Source organism: Heterodontus francisci, chromosome 5 (assembly GCF_036365525.1).
Source record: "Heterodontus francisci isolate sHetFra1 chromosome 5, sHetFra1.hap1, whole genome shotgun sequence".
In the NCBI taxonomy this organism is placed as follows: Eukaryota; Metazoa; Chordata; class Chondrichthyes; order Heterodontiformes; family Heterodontidae; genus Heterodontus; species Heterodontus francisci.
This window is the reverse complement of record NC_090375.1, coordinates 115,793,237-115,819,385: the sequence shown is the minus strand read 5'-3', so window position 1 is coordinate 115,819,385 and position 26,149 is coordinate 115,793,237. Positions and strand designations below refer to the sequence as shown.

The 26,149-nt window shown below is 46.2% G+C and overlaps 1 protein-coding gene across 11 annotated transcripts in view; it reads right to left on the bottom strand.

Annotated features, from left to right (window-relative positions):
- LOC137370017 (centrosome and spindle pole-associated protein 1) overlaps nt 1-26,149 on the bottom strand; it is a 302,437-nt gene that overhangs the window by 102,751 nt on the left and 173,537 nt on the right. For all 11 annotated transcript variants that reach the window (XM_068031956.1, XM_068031948.1, XM_068031947.1 and 8 more), the window contains 3 exons: nt 18,961-19,110; nt 6,214-6,360; nt 2,177-2,278 (listed from right to left, as the gene is read on the bottom strand). In XM_068031956.1, the coding sequence (XP_067888057.1) occupies nt 2,177-2,278; nt 6,214-6,360; nt 18,961-19,110 (399 nt within the window). The remainder of the gene's footprint in view (nt 1-2,176; nt 2,279-6,213; nt 6,361-18,960; nt 19,111-26,149) is intronic.

Genomic DNA, 26,149 nt, shown 5'->3' with positions numbered 1-26,149 from the left:
CTTCCACCACTTGAGGTAGGAGGTCCTGCCTAATAGAGCTGCTGGCTAATCAGCAGGCCTGCAGCTCTCTGTCCTGTCAGCGTCACGAGGAGTGGTGGCGACTGCTGGGACTGCATCCCAGTTTCTTGAGGAAGATGTTGGGGAACCCTGGAACTCAGGTAAGATTTTGTTGCCTCATGGGGGGGGTGATCGGTCAGGCCCCGGCGAGGCAAGGGTGGTCGATTGGGGGACGAGGGGCATGTTGGGTGTTGGGGGTGGTTGGGGTGGCCAGGATGTCAGACAGTTGCCTGCTTTTAACAGGTGGCTTTTCTCAGCCCTGGCTGCCCAACCAGCCACAGGTAAAATTCCCATGGAGGTGGGCGGAGGCCCTTAAGTGACTACTTAAGGGCCCTAACTGGCCTGGGGCGGGCGGGCCGTTGTAGCCGCCGCCGCCCCGCGTAAAGTGGTGGCGGAGGCGGGAGTGGGTCAGGAAGGGCCTCCCAAGCCTCCCGCTCCGTTTTACGACCCCGCCCATGCCACCTTACCACTCTTTGGGGGTTAAAAATTCTGGCCACTGAGGTCAATGAATTCAGATTGACAGGCATGAGCTTTTATAAGTCTTTTTAAGCTCCTGTGTGAGAGCAGGAGATTGCTGCAATATAAAAGGCAATAAGTTGTTGTAAGAGCATGCATCAATGGTTATTTAGAACAAAGTTATGACTCAGCAAAAGCAATGTTAGGAAGTAACGGTATGACGTGAAAACACATAGGGCCTCTCATCTGCTTCGTAATCGATTTGAACAACTGCATGGTCACAAAGTATCAGATGGTATTGCATCCAGCAGGCAGCAGAACATAAAGAAAATGATATAAAGAAGTGTCACGGTGTTTTTAATTTAGAAAGAAAGAAACGTCTTGCTATCTTCGAGATCCAGTGGCGCGATCAGACTTAGAGACACCATATTCACAATTCCTGAGTAAAATCCATGCACTTAAGTTTCTGCTGTAAGGCTAATATGCGCTACTCTGTATAGATGTTTAGCATGTTTAACATTAATGTTTTATCAATAATAAATGAAGTGAATGATCAGACATATTACTGTTTCTAGCGTTGTGAATCTTTACAAAGGGTAAAGAGCTTAATCAACTCACCAAGGCTATCTAAAAATAAGCCAGCTATCACATGGATGCTGATGGCACCCAGCTCCACCTCCCACTACCTCTTTCAACTCTTCCATCACCTGCACTGCCAGACTGCTTGTTCCAACATCCAGTCCTGGATTAGCTGCAATTTCCTTCAGTGAACACTGGGAAGACTGAAGACTTTAACTTGAATCTCTGTCACAAACTCTACACCCTCACCACTGATTTCATCCCCCTCCCAAGACAATATCAGACTGTTCACAACTTCAGGGCCCTATTGGATCCTGAGGCAAGCTTCCAATCTCATACCCTCTCCCTTACAAACACTGTCTTCCAACTCCATAACATTGCCCACTTTAGCCCATCTACTGCTGAAACTTTAATCTATGCTTTTGTCAACTGCAGACTCTACTATCCCAATGCTTTTCCCACCACTCACCATAAATTAGCCCATCCAAATATCTGCTATCTGTACCCTACCTTGCACCAATTTCCACTCACCCATCACTCCTGTGATCACTGATTCCCCAAAGCCTTAAATTTAAAACTCTCATCATGTTTAAATCCTTTCATGGTCTCCCCCTCCCAATCTTTGTAACCAGCTACCATTGATTAGATATTTCAATTTTGTTCCATCATCTGAGCAATTCTTGTCCAAGTAAAACTACAAATTTAGTGTCAATTGGTGATGATTTTAACAAAGTTTATGCTAAGGATTCCCACTCACAAAATTAGATTGAGACCATACCAAAGCTAATTTAGTTTTTACATTCATCACAGAGCGAAAGACTTTCATTCCAACACACTGAGCTGGATACCAAACTGAACTTCAGAGCTGAAAGAATTTAATTCTATTTTTTTTTTCCTCTAAGAGAACAAGCTTCCAACAGTTCTTCCAAAACTCTGCAGCCCTATCTGAGGAGTCCAACGTGCACTTTACTAACAGTAGGACCATACAAGAAAATTCCAGACTTGACTTAGGTCAATGAACAAAGCACAGTATTAACTATTATTGAAATATTCACTTTATAGAGTAAGAATTGAAAGAACTCACCAAGTCTAATTCATGGATAGATCCATCTACAGGAGACAAATCGGCTCTCTCAGTAGCAACCTGTTTCTTCTTTACAGTTGGAATTGGTGGAGAAGGCAGTCTCTGAAATATAGAATTTTTTTTCAACTTTCTGTTTAAAACTATTAATACTTTTTTGTGAACTTTCTGCTTATCATGCTGGGTAATGTTATTCCTGGAAGACAGAACTCTTACATAGGAACAACAGTAACAGTGGGCCATTCAGCCCAATGAGTCTGTTCTGCTATTCAAATCATTGCCTCAGAAGAAATGGTGGGAAGAGGGGAGAGAAAGCAGAAAGGTGAGCCCCCTTTGTTTGTTAATCAGGAAATAACACTGAATAACCCATCCTGCAGACCAGTTTTGCCACTGAAAAAGTCTTTGGGGCAATTTTCCCCAGATACTTTAGGTGTTAAAGTGCCTCCGAGGTGCCAAGATGAGATCTTAAGCTGAAACACTGGTTTAGTGAAAGACTCCATCTTGGTAAAAGAGTTGAAGTGCGTGCTAGGATTGGCCGCATAAAGGGTTATTAAGGGGCTTATTGTCACTTAAAATGCTTGCTGGCGCTCATTAAAGAGACTTGAGAGCAGTTTAGTGGCTAGCACTTGTGCCAAACACCTTTCCCTAACAACAACCAGCTTGGTGTTCAAGCGAAACTTAAAGGAATACTCACCATTTCATTTTCATTTGTTCTTGGAGCTTTAAAGAGGACCTCAAATACATTGGGAGACTTTCGAGACTTCACCAATACTTATCAACATTTATTCCTGAAATTCTCTGAGGGTTTCACCTAAAAAGAGTAAGTGCTGTGCTACACTACCTTATTGAAGACCTTATAGGAGTCACCAAAAGAAAAGAAGTGTTTAGTCATGGGCATCTTGCTAGGGATCCCTCCTGGTCTGGACAAGGAATGAGGGGAGGACAGGAAGCAGCGTAGAGCAGCACCAGCTGCTGGAGGAGAGAGGGACAGGAGGGTGAGGTGACATCCTTCACCCCTGCAGGTACAGGTCATGCCCTCTCCTCTGAACCTCCTCCACCAGGATGTTCAGTGCCATGTCAGAGAGCCTGGGTACCCTCTCTCTCGGTCCCTGAGACATCTTTCCATGCTGGCTTCTCTCCCAGCTAGTGCATTCCACACTTTCAGTGGAAGTGGCTGAGTGCAGGCTACAAATACAGCTCTAGAAAAATTAAATCTAATGAGTGCTTGAATGCTAAAGCTACAGTTGTGAGTTTCAGTGCCTGTAATTATGATCAATTGGCTTGAAAATTGTGTACTAAATCTAGACTTTCAAACAGGTGTTAATTAACACAGCACATATTTAGTGCCTGGTTTCACCTTTTGGCCAAAAGAACCTCCTCAATTTCCAATAATAATAAACTCTAATAAACTGCCAGCATCAAGGGCTGCAGTGGGAAATCATACTGTAAACTGAGGGGGAGAAATCTGGGAGTGCCTCGGAGAGTGAAGACATCGGGGTATCTGGGAAGGGAGACCTCAGAGAGGCAATGGTTGGGTGGTGTGGGCAGTGGGGGGGGGGGGTGTTGGAGAAAGGGGGAATGGGCAGGGATTGCAAATCTGTGGTGGGAGGGTGTTTGGGGGTCTGGGTATCGCAATTGGGAGTGAGGGAGATCAGGAATCAGGGGACCAGGCTAACATCCCCTCTAAATTTTTACATTGTGCACGGCCTGTACATTTATGTGAGCAATGCCTTTAAAATTATTTGCATATCTTCTTCAAGGGGATATCTTGTGCACTTGCGCTGTAATTTCCAGGCTGCAGCGTGGCCGCACAAGCATACAGCTAAGAGGGAACACTGGACCAGGCAGCAGCCAGTACTGGCTGCCTCAGGGCAAATCAATGTTGCAGCTTGGTCCTGAAGCAGTCATTGGCCTCTTATTTTCACATGCAAACAGCCTTAGGTCTGCTTCAGGCATGGGTAAAGGATACCTCTTGTTTGTCCTTATCCAACATGGCAGGCATTTTGCACCTTAGGTGAGAAATGGCCCCATTTTATACCCATTTCTCTAAGAATATCATACGGAACAGTAAGGTGATCTTCACTACGATGTTACATAAAAATACTCATTCTGAGACTCGTCCTTAATTGTTTATAAGAAAGCAGAAGTAATACCTATGTAGCATAATTGGTACTGAAAGCATAATGGATAGAACTAAGAAAAAGGAGAAGAAATGGTACAATTCCTGGTGTGCATTACAAACCACAAAATTGTGGAGATGAACGAGTAATGGAGTTTAGTCAGTTGGACAATGTGTTCACCTATAGCCCTGACACCTAGCTATGACAGGAATTTGAGTGTTAACCAACTCAATCAAAATAGACTAGGTACAAACTTCAACCCGCGGAATAGGATATAAACACTACGGAACATATTCTGTCTCTTGGTCCACAGCTCCAGTTGTTTGGATCATTTCCTTTTACAAAGAATTTGCGATAATTCACTAATACTTGGAAGAGAATTGCTGATGTAGCGGGTAGGTGAATAAAAAGAACCTGTTTTGAAGTTCAGGGATACGATAGAGGTTACCAGATCTGAACAATGATATGACTATGTGCTAAGTTATTTTTGTTTCAATTGTCATGTCCAGTAAAGACACATCATATTCCTACTTTTAAGATATGAGCTTTATTCAAGGTGGACTCTTTAAATTTGACTTTACCTTTTAAAAAAAGTGGACAATATTGCAAAAGATGGCCGCCGAAGGTCAGATGACCTTGTGTGTGTATTTAAAAATTATCTCACTGTCCGTTGAGGACAAAAGGATACATTCCAGGCTAAGAGGGGTCAATTACACCCATCCTGAAACCATCAAGAGACATTCCTGAATTGAATGGGTTCTTCTCAAACAAAGAAGGTGTGAGGTAGCCACATCATAACTGGATTATACTTATCCAGGCATTAATGGATGGCCATGGATTCCACATGCTGGTGATGATTCCACATGATTCCACAACAGGGAAGAGGGCCATGCGTCTCCTAACAAAAGCTAATGAGAGTGATTTTTACCTTAAAAGATAGTTCTCTGGAGAGAGAGAGGGAGGTTACAGGAACATCACAAAAAGCCTGTCCAGCCAAGAGCTGTGAGGGATCCAGCAAAAACAAGGGAGCCCTGCTGCTAATTCTACACTTCAACTTGGCGCAGCAGAGAACTGAAAATGACTCACCACCTCCAGTCTGAAATCTTAACCACCAGAAATCTACAACATCTCAACAAGTCAAGACTACAAACAACACAGACCTGCATCTTTAAAAGAGGCTGTACTACTTAGAAGATTAAACAGGTTTACCGTAAACCACAAACAGCTACTGCATCTTGAACCCTTACCCTTTGCCTTCTAGCTATCTTCTCGAGAGTGCATGTGAGAGTGAATGCGTGTGTGAGTGGTGTTGCTAACTGTTTGGGGAATGAATATTGTTCAATAAATAGTTAATCTTCTGTTTTAAACCTACAAGAAAACCTGTCACTGTTTATTTGCCAAGTAAAACAGGGGCTAACTCATCATTTTAAACAAAGCATGACTGCAGTCAGTTGGGAGGGGAACAGTGGGAAACTCCCACATCCCTTACCACCTGTCCAGAACACAGTCAACATCCGTGCTAGCAATGAGAAACCTCAGAAAACGTAATTTATAGAAAGATCTTCAAGATCGATAATGGCTTGCCCAAGGATATTCCCCCACTAGCTAATAAATAATACTGTCATTACATTAGTCTGATGCAGTAGATATGGATACTTTAGCATCCTTGGGTCACTGCAGTTGAGCCTGGATAGGAGCCTCCTGTAAATGAAACCTCTTTCCATGTCAATTGCTATCCTTCTTCTTCAATGCTAAAGCCACCCTGATATTAACACCGAAGCTAAGGAACTCTGAATAAATGTCAGTGAATATCTTGCTATCAATTTTCTCCCACCAATAAAAAATGGGAGTACTTTGAACAGACTTTCCTTGACCTTGAAGATTTTTTTTTAAATTCTAAAGCAGAAAAGTTTAGTATACCCTCTCATCTATCCTTAGTGATTGTTCACTCTTGAGTTGCTGTCGAAAGATTGCCTCCTGTTTTTCTTCCTCCTCCTTTCGCTTTCTTTCTGCTATTTTACGACGTTCTTCAGCCAACCGTGCGATTTCTTCATTTTTAATCCTTTGCTGGAGGTGGGGGGGGGGGACAGTTAAATGAAAATTTATGTTAAAAAGTTACTTTAACACTGTTGCATACATGTGCTTTTTATTTTACCCTTCTTACACCAAATTCTTCAGCTCCCATATCTTAGATCAGCTCTCGTAGGCTGGTCCATATGTTTTTGACAATATCTTTACTAACCTTCCAGGTATTCTTTCAGCAACATGCCCAGGATAACAAAAAGACTGATTGTTTAGTTAATAACGTTTAGCTACGACAATTCTCCTGTGTCTCAAAGATTTCGACAAAGAAAAAGAGAGGACTGCCTAGTGTTTGTCACAACCATTTTAACAGTCATTCCTCCCAAAACAACAGCCCATTTTTTCTGTACTAATAACGGCAAGTCTGTCAGCACTCGCTGTTATTACTGGGTAAAATTGACATCAACCTCTGGTGGCAGCACATGCACAGTTAAATGTAGAAATCCAAAAGGTGCTGTATATTGTCACACCCTGCTCCTCACAGGCTACACAGTTGAAGTCTTCGCTGATGGAATCTGCGTAGAGCTCACTATCATGACATGAACTTGGGATAATAATCCACTATAATTGGATTAAAGATCAATGAAAACTTAAGCCTTGTTCAATCAGGAGTAACTGAGTTTTTAAACTGGCATGGTAATTCATAATTACTGGACAACTGCTCTAGCCCTGAAAAATGAATTTTACACATGTCGGGTCCAAGTCCGAAGAAAATTCATTGTTGCAGATATAATTTTTTTTAAATTTATATATACTTTTCATGTTTTGCCTTTACGTCTTTCACTTAATCACATTTGTATTGCTCAATCTATATTTTGATTCCTGTACAATGATTGAAATGTAATTTATATTTCCTGTTTTTGACTTCATGCTTTGCTGTCTGAGGATTTTTCAATCTGACTGGTTGATAATCTTTCCTGTTACTTGTCCTGCTCACAGATCTCCTGTAGAAGGTGCCGAATTCAACCAGATGGTGGAAGACTGGAGTTCTGCGATGACAAGTCTGTTAAAAGTTTGTGGGCACCTGTATGTGGGGTGAATGGTAAAATCCACTCTTTTGGGTCTCCTGGAGTAGTTTCAATTGCCTAAGAGGAGGATTGGAGTCTCTTGAACCGACTCATAAAATATAGGCAACACAACTTTATGGGATAGGTTAGATGGGCTTTTCTTTTAGATGCTTTTGTATGTTTGAATGTTCATAAGGAGATTATAAATACTAAAAGGGAACGTGGTGAAAAAGACTAGGAGATAATATGAAAGGAAATAGTAAGGGATTTTATAAGCTAGAAAAAGAAACTGAATTTATGAAAGGGTCGGATCACTCGTGGATGAAGGAGGGAGTCTAACTTTGGAGGATGAAGGTACAAGAGGGACAGCAAATATTTGTGAATCTGTTTTATTTTTTATTTATTTAGAGATACAGCACTGAAACAGGCCCTTCGGCCCACCGAGTCTGTGCCGACCAACAACCACCCATTTATGCTAACCCTACAATAATCCCATATTCCCTACCACCTACCTACACTAGGGGCAATTTACAATGGCCAATTTACCTATCACCTGCAAGTCTTTGGCGGTGGGAGGAAACCGGAGCACCCGGAGAAAACCCACGCGGTCACAGGGAGAACTTGCAAACTCCACACAGGCAGTACCCAGAATTGAACCCGGGTCCCTGGAGCTGTGAGGCTGCGGTGCTAACCACTGCGCCACTGTGCCGCCCTAATTTGACAAATAATGCGGGAAGTGAGAATGTAGGTGTATCTCTGTTGGTTATGGAACAATTAATAGAGCTGTCTATAGAAGAGGATCTATTTCTGCAAGGGAAATATCATAAGATGGTTAAGCCACGAGGCCCTGATAATATGCACCCTAGGCTGCTGAACAAAGTCAGAAAGGACAGAGCAAAGGTTCTGGCTAACATTTTTCAACCTTCAAATTTGCAAATTCTACCGTAGTGTGCAGAGTAGCCAATGCAGCATCATTGTTCAACAATCAAAACAAAAATAAACCAAGTAACTCTAGACCAGTTAGTCTAATGTCAGATATTGAGAAATTGAATCCAAATTGCAGTGTGCACCATCTACAAGATGCACTGAAACAACTCGTCAAGACTCCTTCAAAAGGACCTTCCAAACCCACAGCCTTTACTATCTGGAAGGACAAGGGCAGCACATGCATGGGAACACCACCATCTGCAAGTTCCCCTCCAAGACCAGGCAGGTAGTGCAGGAGTCCCCTGACTGCATCTCACTCTCCAACCAGTATTGCGTTCTGAATACGGGTAAGAGTAAGGTTGTTCTGGGGTGTGAAGTCAGAGCCTAGTCCATGGCACTACAGCTGGCTCAGCTGTACAGAGGGGCAGGAGTAAGAGTGGAAAAGCAATAGTGATAGTGGATTCGGCAGTTAGGGGAACAGACAGACGGCCGCAGGCATGAATCCAGGATGGTATGCTGCCTCGTGCTGCCAGGGTCAAGGGTGTCACTGAGTGGCTGCAGAGCACTCTGAAGGGACAGGGTGAACTGCCAGTGGTCGTGGACCATATCGGTACCAACGGCGTAGGTAGAAAGAAGGATGAGGTCCTGCAGGCAGAGTTTAAGGAGCTAGGGAAGACACAAGCAAGACCTCAAAAGGTAGTAATCTCCAGGTTAGTCCGAGCGTCACATGCTAGTGAGTTTAGAATTAGGAGGATGGAGCAGATGAACGAGTGGCTGGAGAGCTGGTGTAGGAGGGAGGGCATTATTCCTGGGACATTGAGACCAGTTCTGGGAAAGATTGGACCTGTACAGGCCGGAAGGTTACACCTGAACAGAGCCAGAAACAAAAGTCTTTGTGAGGTGATTTGTGAGTGCTATTGGGAAGGGTTTAAACTAATGCAATGGGGTGTGGAAACCAAGAGGTAATATTAGAGAGGAAAATCACAGTGCACAGAGAATTAGGAAAAACAGATGGCACCAAAGTATGAAACACTGAGGTATTAGGTGGGTTCAGAGTAAGAGGAAATGTAAAAAGATCTAAATTAGGTTTGCTGCAGATGAATTTGAATGTGCGGAGTGTGGTAAGTAAGTGCGGGGCGAGAGAGGGAGGGGTGAGGCGAGAGACGAGGGAGGTGTGAGGCGAGAGAGGAGGGAGGGTGGCGAGAGAGGAGGGAGGGGGTGGCGAATGAGGAGGGAGGGGGTGGCGAATGAGGATGGGAGGCGAGAGAGGATGGGAGGGGAGGCAAGAGGGAGGGGAATGCGAGGGAAGAGGGAGGGGGAGGCGAGGGAAGAGGGAGGGGGAGGCGAGGGGAGGGGGAGGCGAGGGAAGAGGGAGGGGTAGGCGAGGGAAGAGGGAGGGGTAGGCGAGGGAAGAGGGAGGGGTAGGCGAGAGGAAGAGGGAGGGGTAGGCGAGGGAAGAGGGAGGGGTAGGCGAGGGAAGAGGGAGGGGTAGGCGAGGGAAGAGGGAGGGGTAGGCGAGGGAAGAGGGAGGGGTAGGCGAGGGAAGAGGGAGGGGTAGGCGAGGGAAGAGGGAGGGGTAGGCGAGGGGAGGGGTAGGCGAGGGAAGGGGGAAGCGAGGGAAGGGGGAAGCGAGGGAAGGGGGAAGCGAGGGAAGGGGAAGCGAGGGAAGGGGGAGGCGAGGGAAGAGGGAGGGCTGGGGGGCGGGGAAGAGGGAGGGCTTGGGGGGGGTCGGGGAAGAGGGAGGGCGGGGGGGCGGGAAGAGGGAGGGCGGGGAGGGGGAGGGAGGGCGAGGCGGGAAGGGGGAGGGAGGGCGAGGCGGGAAGGGGGAGGGAGGGCGGGGCGGGAAGAGGGAGGACGGGGCGAGAAGAGGGAGGGAGGGACGGGGAGGGAGGGAGGGCGGGGCGGAAAGGGGGAGGGAGGGCGAGGCGGGAAGGGGGAGGGAGGGCGAGGCGGGAAGGGGGAGGGAGGGCGGGGCGGGAAGGGGGAGGGAGGGCGGGGCGGGAAGGGGGAGGGAGGGCGGGGCGGGAAGGGGGAGGGAGGGCGGGGCAGGAAGGGGGAGGCAGGGCGGGGCGGGAAGGGGATGGGACTGGCGGGAAGAGGGAGGGACGGGCAGGAAGAGGGAGGGACGGGCGGGATGGGGGAGGGACGGGCGGGATGGGGGAGGGACGGGCGGATAGAGGGAGGGAGGGGCGGGAAGGGGGAGGGAGGGGCGGGGGGAGGGAGGGAGGGGCGGGAAGAGGGAGGGAGGGACGGGAAGAGGGAGGGTGGAAGGGCGGGGCGGGAAGAGGGAGGGTGGAAGGGCGGGGCGGGAAGAGGGTGGAAGGGCGGGGCGGGAAGAGGGAGGGAGGGCGGGGCGGGAAGAGGGAGGGATGGGCGGATAGACGGAGGGAGGGCGGGAAGGGGGAGGGAGGGCGGGGCTGTTAGAAGGAGGGCGGGCGGGAAGAGGGAGGGTGGAAGGGCGGGGCGAGAAGAGGGAGGGAGGGGGCGCGGGAAGAGGGAGGGAGGGAGGGGGGGGGAAGAGGGAGGGAGGGAGAGGAGCAGCAGGAGGCATATAGCAGGTCATCAAACTGGATGGCAGCACTTGTGCGGCTCATTACACTCATGTTCCCCCGAAATAATCTTCACTTCACTGTTGCTGCACCATTCTCCACCTTTCCATTCCTCGACTACACACCATCACAGCATCATGTAGGCCAAAATCCTCATCTCCAAGACACCTCAAAAAAGTTCCATAACCACTTTATCTAACAATACTTAGAATAATACATACAAAACTCAACTGTTCACCCCTGTGCTTTCCCTTACACCTGTCTGCAGGTGCCTTTCCCTGGCCTAGTGCTCCTTCACTATGCCACCCCATTGGTTGCAGCATGGCAAGTGGTAGGTGCTGACTTTCACTGGGGATGACTGCAGATTTCCTTGTCGGCAATCTCAAGCAGATCTGGGTCCTGAGCGCCCTGCTTCAGGCAGCGCCACCGAAGCATTGGGGGCAGCAGTCAGGGCTCACTGGCAGACAGGCATCAGTAGGGGCACTGGAGGAGTGGCAGTGGTGGAAGCACAAATGCTGTCACGCTGAGAAATAAGGCTCATGCATCACGGAGTCACTGCCTAACCCCCAGGGCAGCTCCTCAGCAATCCTAGTGATCTGCTGAAGCACAGATTGCCGGACTCCCAAAAGAGCCTGTATGCCCCTTTGAGCACTGGTGTCTACGGCCATGATGGCAGCAGTCTGAGCCTGTAAGGAACCAAGCTGGGCTTCTTTGGCAACAGGCATAGATTCTATGACCTCAGTCAGAGTTTCCACTGCAGCATCCAGACAATGGGTGGCTCTGCCTGTGCTGCAATGGATGCTGAGACGTCGGCCATCAAATACTGCATCATTGGTTCACAAGTGTGTGAACAAAATTGTCCACCTCTTCCACGCTGGAAAGGATTGGCTCCAAACTCTGCGCCAAGGTCTATCACACGTTGAAGCTGAACACATCCATGTTCCTTGGTAGCGACAACAGGTTCTCGAGCAGGCCTGCCACGACACCAAATATCTCAATGTGCATGCCCATCAGTCTTTGCCTGTATGCCGCCCCATCAAAGTCCTCATCCGAGGTCTCTGCAGCAGAACCCATCTTTGACTTTACCCTGCAGAAAGCTGGCACACAAGCTATCCTTTCCAACTGGCTTGGCTGCAGACCACTCGTGTTGATCTTGCCTCTGTATTACTCTCTAAAGTACACGCAATGCCAGTATCTGAGCTGGTGGCTACAATTGTCAGCTCGAGTGATGATGCTTCTTTATCAGCTGTCTGCTCCTGTATCATCAGGCTGGATTGGCTGCCAGATGGCAGCCCTCGAGTATCTAAAAGCATAACTGCAGATGGGGAGGGTTGGGGGGGAAAGCAAGAGGTGCACGGTCACACCATCTGAAGCTTGTACTTCATACCAGATTATGGATGATTGGGATTTGAGAAGGTGCATGAGGCAGGAAGATACCATCATCCTGGTTGGTCTCCACAATGCCTGTTGGAACGGCCTCAGTCACTGTTGCGTCAATGATTCAGAGTACTGTATCTTCCAAGGGGCTCACGAGGTGCAGGCATGCTGTTCCCCACTGGTTCTCTGCTGCTCCCTCCTGTTATGTGCCACTTTGTCCTACAAGAGAGAGGAACAGGGGCGGCACAGTGGTTAGCACCGCAGCCTCACAGCTCCAGCGACCCGGGTTCAATTCCGGGTACTGCCTGTGTGGAGTTTGCAAGTTCTCCCTGTGTCTGCGTGGGTTTTCTCCGGGTGCTCCGGTTTCCTCCCACATGCCAAAGACTTGCAGGTTGATAGGTAAATTGGCCATTATAAATTGCCCCTAGTATAGGTAGGTGGTAGGGAAATATAGGGACAGGTGGGGATGTGGTAGGAATATGGGATTAGTGTAGGATTAGTATAAATGGGTGGTTGATGGTCGGCACAGACTTGGTGGGCCAAAGGGCCTGTTTCAGTGCTGTATCTCTAAACTAAACTAAACTAAACTTGCATAATATTTTGAGTATGGTCACAGCCATGAATGGAGTTGAATCCCTTGTGGGTGCGGAACATGCACAGCCCGCAGAGTGACAGGTGTGCTGTCAGTGCTACCCTACATCATGGGGAAACCTGCTATCCAGGCAAAGCCATCCACTTGCTCCACCTGCCTCTCTCTGGCAAGACAGAATGAAATGTATTCAGCTTTTATTGTATACAGAGCCTCAGTGACTTCCCTGGGACAACTGGCGAACTGCAAGATGTTGGAAATATCACCTGTTCCAGCCTGAAAGGAGCCAGACACGAAAAGCACCTCCCTCTTTAGTGAAATGCAGATGTCACACACACTGTTCCTTGCTGAAGTAGGGCAATTTTTCCCTGAAGACCTTGGTGGATATGGCTTCTTGCTGAGAGCCCTCCTCCCCGTCCACCTTTGCGGAGCTTCCCCTTCTCTGTTTTTTTCTATTATTCGTTCCTGGGATGTGGGCATCGCTAGCTCGGCAGCATTTATTGCCCATCCGTAAGTGCCCTTGAGAAGGTGGTGGTGAACTGCCTTCTTGAACTGCTGCAGTGCATGTGGGGTAGGTACACCTGCAGTGAAGTTAGGAAGGGAGTTCCAGAATTTTGACCCAGCGACAGTGAAGGAACAGCGATACAGTTCCAAGCCAGGATGGTGTGTGGCTTCGAGAGGAACTTGCAGGTGGTAGTGTTCCCATGCATCTGCTGCCCTTGTCCTTCTAGGTGGTAAAGGTCGCGGGTTTGGAAGGTGCTGTCTAACGAGCATTGGTGCGTTGCTGCAGTGCATTTTGTAGATGGCACACACTGCTGCCACTGTGCGTCGGTGTGGAGGGATTGAATGTTTGTTGATGGGGTGCCAATCAAGCGGGCTGCTTTGTCCTGGATGGTGTCGAACTTCTTTAGTGTTGTTGGAGCTGCACCCATCCAGGCAAGTGGAAAGTATTCCATCACACTCCTGACTTGTGCCTTGTAGATGGTGGACAGGTTTTGGGGAGTGAGGACGTAAGTCACTCACCACAGGATTCCTAACCTCTGACCTGCTCCTGTAGCCACAATATTTCTATGGCTACTCCAGTTCAGTTTTTGTTCAATGGTAAGTAACCCCTAGGATGTTGATAGTGGGGGATTCAGTGATTGTAATGCCATTGAATGTCAAGGGGAGATGGTTAGATTCTCTCTTGTTGGAGATGGTCATTGCCTGGCACTTGTGTGGCATGAATATTACTTGCGCTTATCAGCCCAAGCCTGGATATTGTCCAGGTCTTGCTGCATTTCTACACAGACTGCTTCAATATCTGAGGAGTCACAAATGGTGCTGAACATTGTGCAATCATCAGCGAACATCCCCACTTCTGACCTTATGACTAAAGGAAAGTCATTGATGAAGCAGCTGAAGATGGTTGGGCCGAGGACACTACCCTGAGGAACTCCTGCAGTGATGTCCTGGGACTGAGATGATTGACCTCCAACAACCACAACCATCTTCCTTTGCACAATGTACGACTCCAATCAGCAGAGAGTTTTCCCCTGATTCCCATGGACTTCAGTTTTGCGAGGGCTCCTTGATGCCATACTCGGTCAAATGCTGCCTTGATGTCAAGGGCAGTCACACGCACCTAACCTCTTGAGTTCAGCTCTTTTGTCCATGTTTGAACAAGGCTGTAATGAGGTCAGGAGCTGAGTGGCCCTGGTGGAACCCAAACTGAGCGTCACTGAGCAGGTTATTGCTATCAAGTGCTGCTTGATAGCACTGTCGACAACACCTTCCATCACTGTACTGATGATTGAGAGTAGACAGATGGGGTGGTAATTGGCCAGGTTGGACTTGTCCTGCTTTTTGTGTCCAGGACATATCTGGGCAATTTTCCACATTGCCAGGTAGATGCCAGTGTTGTAGCTGTACAGGAACAGCTTGGCTAGAGGCGCAGCAAGTTCTGGAGCACAGGTCTTCAGTACTATTGCCGGAATATTGTCAGGGCCCTTAGCCTTTGCTAATGTAACCCCACTATTTAAAAAGGGAGGTAGAGAGAAAACAGGGAATTGTAGACCAATCAGCCTGACGTCATTAGTGAGGAAAATTCTAGAGTCCATTATCAAAGATTTTATAGCAGAGCACTTGGAAAACAGTGGTAGAATCAGACATAGACAGCATAGATTTACAAAAGGGGAATCATGCTTGACAAATCTACTAGAATTCTTCGACGATGTAACTAGTAGAGTTGATGAGGGACAGCCAGTGGATGTGGTTTATTTGGACTTTCAGAAGGCATTCGACAAAGTCTCACATAAGAGATTAATGTGCAAAATTAAAGCGCATGGGATTGGGGGTAGTTTATTGTGATGGACAGAAAATTGGTTGGCAGACAAGAAACAAAGGGTAGGGTCTTTTGCCGAATGGCAGGCAGCGACTAATGGGGTACCGCAGGGATCGGTGCTAGGACCCCAGTGATTTACAGCATATATTCATGATTTAGATGAGGGAACTAAATGTAATATCTCCAAATTTGCAGATGACACAAAACTGGGTGGGAGGGTGAGTTGTGAGGAGGATGCAGAGAGGCTTCAGGGTGATTTGGACAAGTTGAGTGAGTGGGCTAATGCATGGCAGATGCAGTATAATATGGATAAATGTGAGGTTATCCACTTTGATGGCAAAACAGGAAGGCAGATTATTATCTGAACGGCTATAAACTGAGAGAGGGGAATATGCAATGATACCTGGGTGTTCTCGTACACCAGTCGCTGAAGGTAAGAAACAGGCGTCAAATAAGGCAAATGGTATGTTGGCCTTCATAGCGAGAGGATTCGAATACAAGAGCAGGGATGTCTTGCTGCAATTATACAGGGCCTTGGTGAGGCCACACCTGGAATATTGTGTGCAGTTTTGGTCTCCTTATCTGAGGAAGGATGTTCTTGCTATAGAGGGAGTGCAGCGAAGGTTTACGAGACTGATTCCTGGGATGACGGGACTGACGTATGAGGAGAGATTGAGTCGATTAGGATTATATTTGCTGGAGTTCAGAAGAGTGAGGGGGGATCTCATCAGGACTTGACAGGGTAGATGCAGGAAGGATGTTCCCAATGGTGGGGGTGTCCAGAACCAGGGGTCATATTCTAAGGATACGGGGTAAACCTTTCAGGACTGAGATGAGGAGAAATTACTTCACCCAGAGCGTGGTGGGCCTGTGGAATTCGCTACCACAGAAAGCAGTTGAGGCCAAAACATTGTATGTTTTCAAGAAGGAGTTAGATATAGCTCTTGGGGCGAAAGGGATCAAAGGATATGGGGGAAAGCGGGAACAGGTTACTGAGTTGGATGATCAGCCATGATCATAATGAATGGCCTACTCCTGCTCCAATTTTCTACGTTTTTATGTTGCAGTATCCAGTGCGTTCAGTTGTATCTTGATATCATGCGGTGTGAATGGAATTGGCTGAAAACTGGCATCTGTGATGCTGGGGACTTTAGGAGGAGGCAGAGATGGATCATGAATTCAACACTTCTGGCTGAAGATTGTTGCAAATGCTTCAGCCTCATCTTTTGCACTGCTATGTCTCCTCTGCTCATTCTCCCTGTCATGTTGCAGGCGATGGGGAATGGAAACTCCTACACCCATGACTGGGAGCAAGAGATCTGAGCAACACCAGCTACAGAAACAGCAAGACCTTGTATTTAAATAGCACCCTTAACATAATAAAACGTCCTAAGGTGCTTTACAAGTGTTATCAAGCAAAATGGACACCGAGCCACCATCAGGACAGATGACCAAAAGCTTGATTATAGAAGTAGGCTTTAAGAAACATCTTAAAGGAGGAAAGAGAGACGGAGAGATTTACAGCCTTGGCAGCTAAAGGCACACCCGCTTCTTGTAGAGCAGTTCAAATCAGGAATGCTCAAGAGATCAGAATTAGTGGAGTGCAGAGATCTCGGGGGGTTGGGTGGGGGGTGGGGGGCTGCTGAAAGGCTGGAGGAGATGACAGAGATAGGGAGGAGCGAGGCCATGGAGGGATTTGAAAACAAGGATGAGAATTTTAAAATCAAAGCATGGCTTAACTGGGAGCCAATGTACCTCAGCAAACCTACCTCTGTCACAGTCAATTTGGATGTAATTTATGACTTTGGTTAAGAACTGTTTCAGTACTATGGCGGGGGCAGAAACCCTGACTGGAGGGATTCAAAATTGGAGTTCTGAAAAAGATGGCCAGGGATTTCGGAGATGACAACACGTTCAAGGACTTCAGAGGAAAAGGAAATTGGAGATGGGGAAACAGTTTGCAAGGGCAGAGGGGTCAAAGGTTGGGATTTTGAGAAGAAGGGTGATGACAGCAGATTTGAAGGAGAGGGGAACAGTAACTGAAGCAAGAGAACCTTTAATAACATCAGTTAACATTGGAGCCAGGAAGAGAAGTTGGATGATCAATAGTTTAGTAGGAATAGGATCTGGAAAGCAAGATGAGCTCCAAGAGGCTAGGAGGGGAGATAGGAAAGAAACTGGAGAAATATGCAAATTCAGGTTAGGATAGGGGGGAAACCTTAAAGGAAGTTTGTCCTGGTGGGCTGAGGAAGAGAGGGAAGCAGCAGAGGCAGTTCAACAGATGGTGACGATGAGTAAAACCCTTGAAGTGAGAACCAAAGCATTCACAAGGTACTACCGAACTCCCTGTCGACTTGACTAACTTTAAATAGTGGTCAATACCTCTAAAAGCTTCTACTACCTCAGCGACAGCCAGTAAAAATCAATCAGCAACTAACCTGAGAGTGGTGGATAATCCCTTCAAAACGGTACTGGTTGTTGGCAGGGGGGTGTCGGGTGGTGGCGGGGGCGGTGGGGGGGGTCCTTCCTGCTAAAAACATGTTCAACTGTGCATGGTTAAGAGAGGGTTTTACTGCAGTGTTGAGCTTCAAAATGGCACCGCTACAATCAAATTAGCGGTATACGCCGACTGTTATCACAATCTGCCTACTCTGCATACTTTACTGCATATTCCAGCACCCATGCTAACAATCTGCCCAAAATCGCATTCAGTGTGATTCACATCTGAATTTTGCAGGGTACCTATAGAAAATTACACCAATACGTAAAACTAAAACTCTATTGTACACCTAAAACTATGCTTATATTATATATACATACACAAACTAACTACTAAGGCCATAAGAATTAGGTTTCTAAATAGGTTGATAATTTGGGAACAGGACTAGGCGATTCAAGCCCTTGAGCCTTTTCTGCCATTTTTTTTAGATTTTTAGAGATACAGCACTGAAACAGGCCCTTCGGCCCACCGAGTCCGTGCCGACCATTAACCACCCATTTATACTAATCCTACACTAATCCCATATTCCTACCACATCCTCACCTGTCCCTATATTCCCCTACCACCTACCTATACTAGTGACAATTTATAATGGCCAATTCACCTATCAACCTGCAAGTCTTTTGGCTGTGGGTGGAAACCAGAGCACCCGGAGGAAACCCACGCAGACACGGAGAACTTGCAAACTCCACACAGGCAGTACCCAGAATTGAACCCGGGTCGCTGGAGCTGTGAGGCTGCGGTGCTAACCACTGTGCCACTGTGCAATTAGATCTTGGTTGGGCTGTATCTTAACTCCACCTGCCCACCTTGGTTCTGTAACCCTTAATGCCTATCAAAAATATACCAATCTCTGTACTGAAATTTTCAATTGACCTAGCCTCTACAGCTATTTGGAAAAGAGAGTGCTTACTGGCATCGTTGCTGAAAGGCCTAGCTCAATTATGCCCTCTTGCTTTGGTCTCCTTCACCAGAGGAAATAGTTACTAACAACTGCTTCAATCATCCTAAACATCTCAATTAGATCAGCCCTTAATCTTCTATACTTGATGGAAAACATGTTCAATGCTACTGTATGCAACCTGTCCTCATAATTTAACCCTTTCAGCCCAGGTATCATTCTGGTGAATCTATACTGCACTCACTTCATAGCAAATAAACCCTTCCTGAGGTGCAGTGCCCAGAATTGAAGGCAGTACTTTAAATGGGGTCTGACCAGACCTTTATATAACTAACGTAACTTCCACTCCCATCAACTATTAAACAAACTGAACAAAGTCCAGTCATATCTTAGACTAAAAACACAAGACTACCTCCTCTTCTTTACGCCGTTTCTTTTCTTGCTCTTCTTCAAGCTCTTTTGCAATTCGTGCCCTCTGTTCAGCTAGGCGTTTCTCCTCTTGCTGCTCTTCACGTTTACATTTTTCACGTTCTTCCTCTGTCTTGCGTCGCTTCTCTTCAATCTGGAACACATTAAAAACTAATTGAAAGATCGTCATTTGTAGCTTCTTATTGAAAACACCTATATTCCCAAGGGGAGGAAAAACTTCACCCTTAGGAGCGCTGTCCCTTTAAATTTTGAAACTTCAAGTTAGCTGGACATCCCAACTTTGCTGCATCAGATCCTCATGCTAATCAGATCTTCAGTTCTTTGTTTAGTTCAACATAGGTACTAAAACATTCAGTTCTATTTTTGGTGCTCAAGACTGAACAATTAATTTAGACAAACCATAACACCACCAAGCATATAAACCACATGTATACATAAATTATAAAAGTATAAACTTTATTCCCTGAAAAGGTTTTGAAGGACTATAGCACTGGATCTTTGTTCATTCATAAAATAGTTTCTGAATTTCATAAATTTCATAAATTGAAACTGCAAGAGAATCTCAATTATTTTCCACAATGTTAGGAAACTCAACAGAAAAAAAACTGACAGCTAATTTAATCTCCCAGCGCTAAATTATTATATACTGCCTTTAGTGTTCATCCCTGGATCTGTAGTGCCATGACGAGAGTTAAGATGAGAGTTTTGCCTGCTTGACTCAGGCTTTGGGGCAGATACAGTGACCAGCTTCCGGTAAATACATGAGGGAGTCGTGAGCCAGCTGACAAACTGCTGCAACACCAGCTAAACTTGATAGCAGGTGGACTACTCTGATGTAAAAAAGTAACAACCCCAACTTCTATTGGCAATCAATATTATTGGGATAGTCAGTGTGTGAGCAAACTGTTCTTACAGTTTTATCGCTTCTTCATACATCAAATGGAAGTGGCATTTGTTCAATATATACATGGCATTAGCTTATGATGTAAACTTTCACCAGTCTAAAGTTATTTGTTTCTTGTGAAATAAATGCATTTGGAACATCCATAATTAAACAGAAATTAGCAAATTAGAATATGCTATGCATCTCTGTGTGTAACTCCCAGGCTAGCAGAAATCACCACAGAAAGTTGGAGCTAACTTGACTTTCACAGGGATCAATTTTTGAGTCAAAGCAGAATTCATGGCATAGTATCTGTAACACAACCACTTGCAGCAAGCTTCATGCTGTTTTGAGAGATTACTATTGATTTCAAGCAAGCTGGCCCAGTCGGTGTAGGTCCTCAAAGATCTGCCCCAGTTACAATGGAGAGACCTTTGTAATCAAGATTTATAAAATATCAGGAAAAATGGTAAGTTATTTAAATGAGGTAGTGGCTTCCTCAATCTATGATTCTAAGTACATCTCTATCTAAATGTCAGGCTACATACAGTGAATCCATTACCAATACATGAAGTTTACTAACACTGCAATCAAGATGACAGGCAGTAAACTGGTAGTTTTAACGAAAGGAGTTTGAGCTCACAAGAACCCAATGGTCGCCAACATTTTTTTTTATTCATTCGTGGGATATGGGTGTCGCTGACAATGCCAGCATTTATTGCCCATCCCTAATTGCCCTTGAGAAGGTGGTGATGAGCTGCCTTCTTGAACCGCTGCAATCTGAGCTGGTGGCTACAATTGTCAGCTCGAGTGATGATGCTTCTTTATCAGCTGTCTGCTCCTGTATCATCAGGCTGGATTGGCTGCCAGATGGCAGCCCTCGAGTATCTAAAAGCATAACTGCAGATGGGGAGGAAAGCAAGAGGTGCACGGTCACACCATCTGAAGCTTGTACTTCATACCAGATTACGGATGATTGGGATTTGAGAAGGTGCATGAGGTAGGAAGATATCATCATCCTGGTTGGTCTCCACAATGCCTGTTAGAACGGCCTCAGTCACTGTTGCGTCAATGATTCAGAGTACTGTATCTTCCAAGGGGCTCACGAGGTGCAGGCATGCTGTTCCCCACTGGTTCTCTGCTGCTCCCTCCTGTTATGTGCCACTTTGTCCTACAAGAGAGAGGAAAGAGTGTCAGTGAGTGTATTGCAATGTATTTGGGTGATATGCCTGTCATAGCTGAAAGTAGGTGGAAGTTATAAGTGTAGGTGTGACAATCGCAGCAGTAGTAAGTGGGTGAGTCAGGTGGAGTTTATGACTGGGAAGCATGAGTCCTGAGTGTCAAAAATTGCTGATGGAGGTGTGGTACATTGAGAGACGTGTGAGGTTGGTGGTGCAGTGCATAGGAGGTGGCATTTGAAGGTGCGTTCACTGACCTTGGCCACTCGCATGAGGACATTGAACTTTTTGCAGTATTGCAGCCAGGTATTCGGAACCAGACTCCTTGCATTGGCCTCCATGGCTATCTGCTCCCATTCCCTTTTCCGTACATGCCTGGAGAGCCACCTGGCTTCCTGTGGAAACATGACATCTCTCCTCCTGTCCACCTACTGTAGTAAAGCCTCAAGTGCTGCATTGGAGAACCTGAGAGCCCTTTCTCTGGCTTTCTTCTCCAATGATACTCTTTATTCTTTGTTGCAGTTAGAATGCACCTCCCTTTAAGAGGTGACTTTAAGAAGTGCAGAATAGGTTTAACTCATGCTAGCCTTGCACACACCCAGGCCCCCCTGCTGAGCATTCAGCCAGTCAACAGTGTGTTTAGCACTGGGCTGGTCGCTGCAATCACAGAGATGATCAGGCAGCATACTGGTGGATCATTTTCATCAAGTGTGAGGTAATAATACATCACAAATTTTTAGGCCGTGACTGCTTTCAAGATATCAGGCATTGACTTGCATAATATTTTGAGTATGGTCACAGCCATGAATGGAGTTGAATCCCTTGTGGGTGCGGTACATGCACAGCCCGCAGAGTGATAGGTGTGCTGTCAGTGCTACCCTACATCAAGGGGAAACCTGCTATCCAGGCAAAGCCATCCACTTGCTCCACCTGCCTCTCTCTGGCAAGACAGAATGAAATGTATTCAGCTTTTATTGTATACAGAGCCTCAGTGACTTCCCTGGGACAACTGGCGAACTGCAAGATGTTGGAAATATCACCTGTTCCAGCCTGAAAGGAGCCAGACACGAAAAGCACCTCCCTCTTTAGTGAAATGCAGATGTCACACACACTGTTCCTTGCTGAAGTAGGGCAATTTTTCCCTGAAGACCTTGGTGGATATGGCTTCTTGCTGAGAGCCCTTCTCCCCATCCACCTTTGCGGAGCTACCCCTTCTCTGTTTTTTTCTATTATTCGTTCCTGGGATGTGGGCATCGCTAGCTCGGCAGCATTTATTGCCCATCCGTAAGTGCCCTTGAGAAGGTGGTGGTGAACTGCCTTCTTGAACTGCTGCAGTGCATGTGGGGTAGGTACACCTGCAGTGAAGTTAGGAAGGGAGTTCCAGAATTTTGACCCAGCGACAGTGAAGGAACAGCGATATAGTTCCAAGTCAGGATGGTGTGTGGCTTTGAGAGGAACTTGCAGGTGGTAGTGTTCCCATGCATCTGCTGCCCTTGTCCTTCTAGGTGGTAAAGGTCGCGGGTTTGGAAGGTGCTGTCTAAGGAGCCTTGGTGTGTTGCTGCAGTGCATCTTATTGATGGTGCACACTGCTGCCACTGTGCGTCTGTGGTGAAGGAGTGAATGTTTGTCGATGAGTGCCAATCAAGCGGGCTGCTTTGTCCTGGATGTGTTGAGCTTCTTGAGTGTTGTTGGAGCTGCACCCATCCAGGCAAGTGGAGAGTATTCCATCACAATCCTGACTTGTGCCTTGTAGATGCTGGACAGGCTTTGGGGAGTGTTAAATATTCCTGGATACAAGGTGTTCAGGAAAGATAAGAAAGGGAAAAAAGGGGGAGGGGTGGTGGTATTGATTAAGGAGAGCATTGCAGTGCTGGTGAAAAAGGATGCCCCAGAGGGGTCGAGGACAGAATCAATTTGGCTAGAGCTAAGGAACAAAAAAGGTGCCGTTACATTGCTCGGTGTTGTCTATAGGCCACCAGCTAGTGGGAAGGACTGGAAGAACAAATTTGCAAGGAAATTACAGACAGGTGCAAAAATTATAGGGTAGTTATAATGGGGGACTTTAATTATCCAAACATAGACTGGGATAATAGTTGTGTAAAGGGCAGTGAGGGGCAAGAGTTCCTGGAGTGTGTTCAGGAAGATTTTCTACAACATTATGTTGTAGTCCAATGAGAAAGGAGGCACTGCTAGACCTGGTTCTTGGGAATGAGGTGGGTGAAGTGGATCAAGTATCAGTAGGAGAGCATTTAGGGGATAGTGATCATTGTATCATAAGGTTTAGGCTGACTATGGGAAAGGACAAAGAGTAATCCAGGGTAAGAATAATTAACTGGGGGAAGGCCAACTTCAATGGGGTAAGAATGAAACTGGGGTGAATAAACTGGAGTCAAAAGCTGGCAGAAAAACCAGTAGATGAACAATGGTCTACCTTCAAAGAAGAGATAGTTTGGGCACAGTATGTACCCTCGAAGGGGAAAAGTAGAGTAAACAATTCCAGAGCTCCCTGGATGACAAAAGAGGTAGAGATTAAGATAAAGAAGAAAAAGTGTGCTTCTGACAGATGCCAGGTAGAAAATACTGTTGAGAACCAGGCTAAATATAGAAAGTCCAGAGGGGAAGTGAAAAAGCAAATAAGAGAAGCAAACAGAGAGCATGAAAAGAGACTGGCAGCTAGCATTGAAGGAAATCCCAAAGTTTTCTATCGGCATATAAATAGTAAAAGGGTGGTAAAAGGAAGAGTAGACCGATTATGGACCAGAAAGGGGATTTATAGATGGAGGCAGAGGGCATAGCTGAGGTATTAAATGAATACTTTGCATATGTCTTTACCAAGGAAGATGATGTAATCCAGGCAATATTGAAAGAGGAGGCAAGTCAGACACTAGAGGGGTTTAAAATTGATAAAGACCAAGTATTAGATAGGCTATCTGTACTTAAAGTGGATAAAGCACTTGAACCGAATGAGATGCATCCAAGAATACAGAGGGAAGTGAAGGTGGAAAGCGCAGAGGCACTGGTCATAATTTTTCAGTCTTCCTTAGACTCGGGGGTGGAGCCAGAAGACTGGAGAATTGTAAACGTTACACGCTTGTTCAAAAAAGGGTGTAAAGATAAGCCTAGCAACTACAGGCCAGTCAGTTTAACTTCAGTGGTGGGAAAACTTACAGAAAAAATAATTCGGGACAAATCAATAGTCACATGGATAAATGCGAGTTAATTAAGGAAAGCCAGCATGGATTTCTTAAGGGAAAATTATGTTTAACTAACTTGCTGGAGTTTTTTGAGGAGATAACAGAGCGGGTTGATTAGGGCAATGCAGTTGATGTGGTGTATATGGACTTTCAAAAGGCATTTAATATAGTGCCACACAACAGACTTGTGAGCAAACTTGTAGCTCATGGAATAAAAGGGACAGTAGCAACATGGATATGAAATTGGCTGAGTGACAGGAAACAAAGAGTACTGATTAATGGATGTTTTTCAGGCTGGAGGAAGATGTGTAGTGGAGTTCCCCAGGGATCAGTGTTGGAACCCATGCTTTTCCTGATATACATTAATGACCTAGACCTTGGTGTACAGGGCACAATTTCAAAGTTTTCAGATGATACGAAACTTGGAAGCATTGTGAACTGTGAGGAGGACAGTGTAGAACTTCAAAAGGACATAGACAAGTTGGTGGAATGGGCAGATAGATAGCAGGTGAAGTTCAATGCAGAGAAATGTGAAGTGATTCATTTTGGTAGGAAGAACATGGAGAGACAACATAGAATAAAGGGTACAATTCTAAAGGGGGTGCAGGAGCAAAGGGACCTAGGTGTATCTTAGTTTAGTTTAGTTTAGCGATACAGCACTGAAACAGGCCCTTCGGCCCACCAGTCTGTGCCGACCATCAACCACCCATTTATACTAATCCTACACTAATTCCATATTCCTACCACATCCCCACCTGTCCCTATATTTCCCTACCACCTACCTATACTAGGGGCAATTGCTAATGGCCAATTTACCTATCAACCTGCAAGTCTTTGGCATGTGGGAGGAAACCGGAGCACCCGGAGGAAACCCACGCAGACACAGGGAGAACTTGCAAATTCCACACAGGCAGTACCCGGAATTGAACCCGGGTCGCTAGAGCTGTGAGGCTGCGGTGAACCACTGCACCACTGTGCCGCCCAATCTGTGCATAAGTCATTGACAGTGGCAGGACAGGTTGAAAAAGCGTAGAGTATTAATCGCAGCATAGAGTACAAGAGCAAGGAAGTTATGTTGAACTTGCATAAGACACTAGTTCGGCCTCAGCTGGAGTATTGTGTCCAATTCTGGGCGCCGCACTTGAGGAAAGATGTGAGGCATTGGAGAGAGTACAAAAAAGATTCATGACAATGGTTCCAAGGAAGAGGAATTTCAGTTATGAAGATCAATTGGAGAAGTTAGGACTCTTTTCCTTGGAGAAGAGAAGGCTGAGAGGTGATTTCATAGAGGTATTCAAAATCATGAGGGGTCTGGACAGAGTAGATGGAGAGAAACTGTTCCCACTCGTGAAAGGATAGAGAACGAGAGGGCACAGATTTAAAGTATTTGGTAAGAGAAGCAAAAGTGACATGAGGAAAAACTTTTTCATGCGGCAGTGTGTTTAAAGTCTGAGATGTGTTGCCTGAGAATGTGGTGGAGGCAGGTTCAATTGAGGCATTCAAAAGGGAATTAGACAGTTATATGAAAAGGAAGAATGTGCAGGGTTACGGGGAGAAGGCAGGGGAATGGAACTGAGGGAACTGCACTTTCATCATGGCTGATCTTGGGCTTCAATTCCACTTTCCTGCCTGCTCCCCATATCCCTTGATTCTCCGTGAGACCAAAAATCTATCGATCCCAGCCTTAAATGTATTCAATGATGGAGCAACCACAACGCTCTGGGTAGAGAATTCCAAAGATTCACAACTCTTTGAGTAAAAGTAATTTCTCCTCATCTCAGTCCTGAATGATTGGCCCCATATCCTGAGACTGTGTCCCCATGTTCTAGATTCCCTGACTAGTGGGAACAATCCCTCAGTTTCTACCCTATCCAGCCCTTTCACAATATTGTATGTCTCAATTACATCACCTCTCAT